At 66.4% G+C, this 1,113-nt stretch overlaps 1 protein-coding gene across 1 annotated transcript in view; it reads right to left on the bottom strand.

Moving 5' to 3' along the window:
• The window catches only part of Adamts10 (ADAM metallopeptidase with thrombospondin type 1 motif 10), an 18,105-nt gene that overhangs the window by 15,104 nt on the left and 1,888 nt on the right, over window positions 1–1,113 (bottom strand). The window contains exon 3 of the mRNA XM_033759422.1: window positions 313–498. Within this exon, the coding sequence (XP_033615313.1) occupies window positions 313–498 (186 nt within the window). The remainder of the gene's footprint in view (window positions 1–312; window positions 499–1,113) is intronic.

Genomic DNA, 1,113 nt, shown 5'->3' on the forward strand with positions numbered 1-1,113 from the left:
CTGTGGTGGGCGTGGCCCTGCCCTGCCTCCGCAAGGCCAGCAGGGCCCCGTTGTGGTCCACGCGGGTAGGGAAGGCGATCTCATAGCTCTCCAGACTGGACAGGAATTCATCTGCGGTTGAGGAGCGAGGCCTGGGGTGCCCCTGGCTCTGCCTGACCCCTCTGTCCTATCCATGCCAACCTCCACCCCGAGGCCCCGCCCTGCCACCTGTGCCCTCCCCGTACTGGCCCACTGGTGACTTTTCCCTGGCACCCAACTGGCCTCCAGTTCCTGCTCCCTCCCCACTGCCATCCTTGGACCGCTGGCTCCTACCTTGAGATCGGAAGGCATGGGTGACTTTGAAGGTGAGGCCCAGCCCCAGGGCAAGCGCCCAGCGGAGGAGCTGGCAGGCGGGAGCCATGGGGGCTACGTGCCCACATGTCTCTCTCCAGCCCCGGCTGCTGGCAGCCCCCACAGTGCTGCCTCGCACGTTCACAGCCTGGGCAGCATCACGGGCTCCTGGAGGAAGAGATGCCGCTCAGGGAGAGCCCTCGGGCCCAGCGCGGCCAAGAGCTCTCACACCGCTGCTGCATTCCTGCAGAAGCCGAGATGCCTGGAATCACAGGGCCGGGCAGCGTGGGACCCAGATTCATTCCTGGAGCCACAAGTTGGCTGGGCTGGGGGTGGGGCGGGGACAGGGACGGGGACAGCAGCTGCTGCCCAGGATAGGGATGCAGGCCTGGTCCCTCCTGCCCCGCCCCCTCCCCGCAGGCAGATAAAGAGGCAGGAGAGTAGCTGGTGGTGACGGGCCAATGCGACCAGAGGACGCAGAGTTTCAAAGGATGGAGAAGACATGGGGGGGGTGCGACAGGAGAGGGTGAACGGGGTGAAGGCCCGAACTCCGACTCAGCCACCCACCCCGCCACCTGAGCCCTGCCTGGGATCCTCTGCAGCCGCAGCCCCCTACTCCCCACCAGCCGGGCTGCAAACCCCATTTCCCCGGCCTCTCCTACACCCACGTTCCCAGCCGGGCTCCTTATCCCGTTTCTGCTCTTGGATTCTTCCTCCTGGAGGCCCCAGACCTGCTGGGCAGGTCTCAGTTTCTCGGGCATCGCCTGCCCCAGACACCACTGC

Source organism: Fukomys damarensis, unplaced genomic scaffold, assembly GCF_012274545.1.
Source record: "Fukomys damarensis isolate Sample0158 unplaced genomic scaffold, DMR_v1.0_HiC HiC_scaffold_37, whole genome shotgun sequence".
NCBI classification, from domain to species: Eukaryota; Metazoa; Chordata; class Mammalia; order Rodentia; family Bathyergidae; genus Fukomys; species Fukomys damarensis.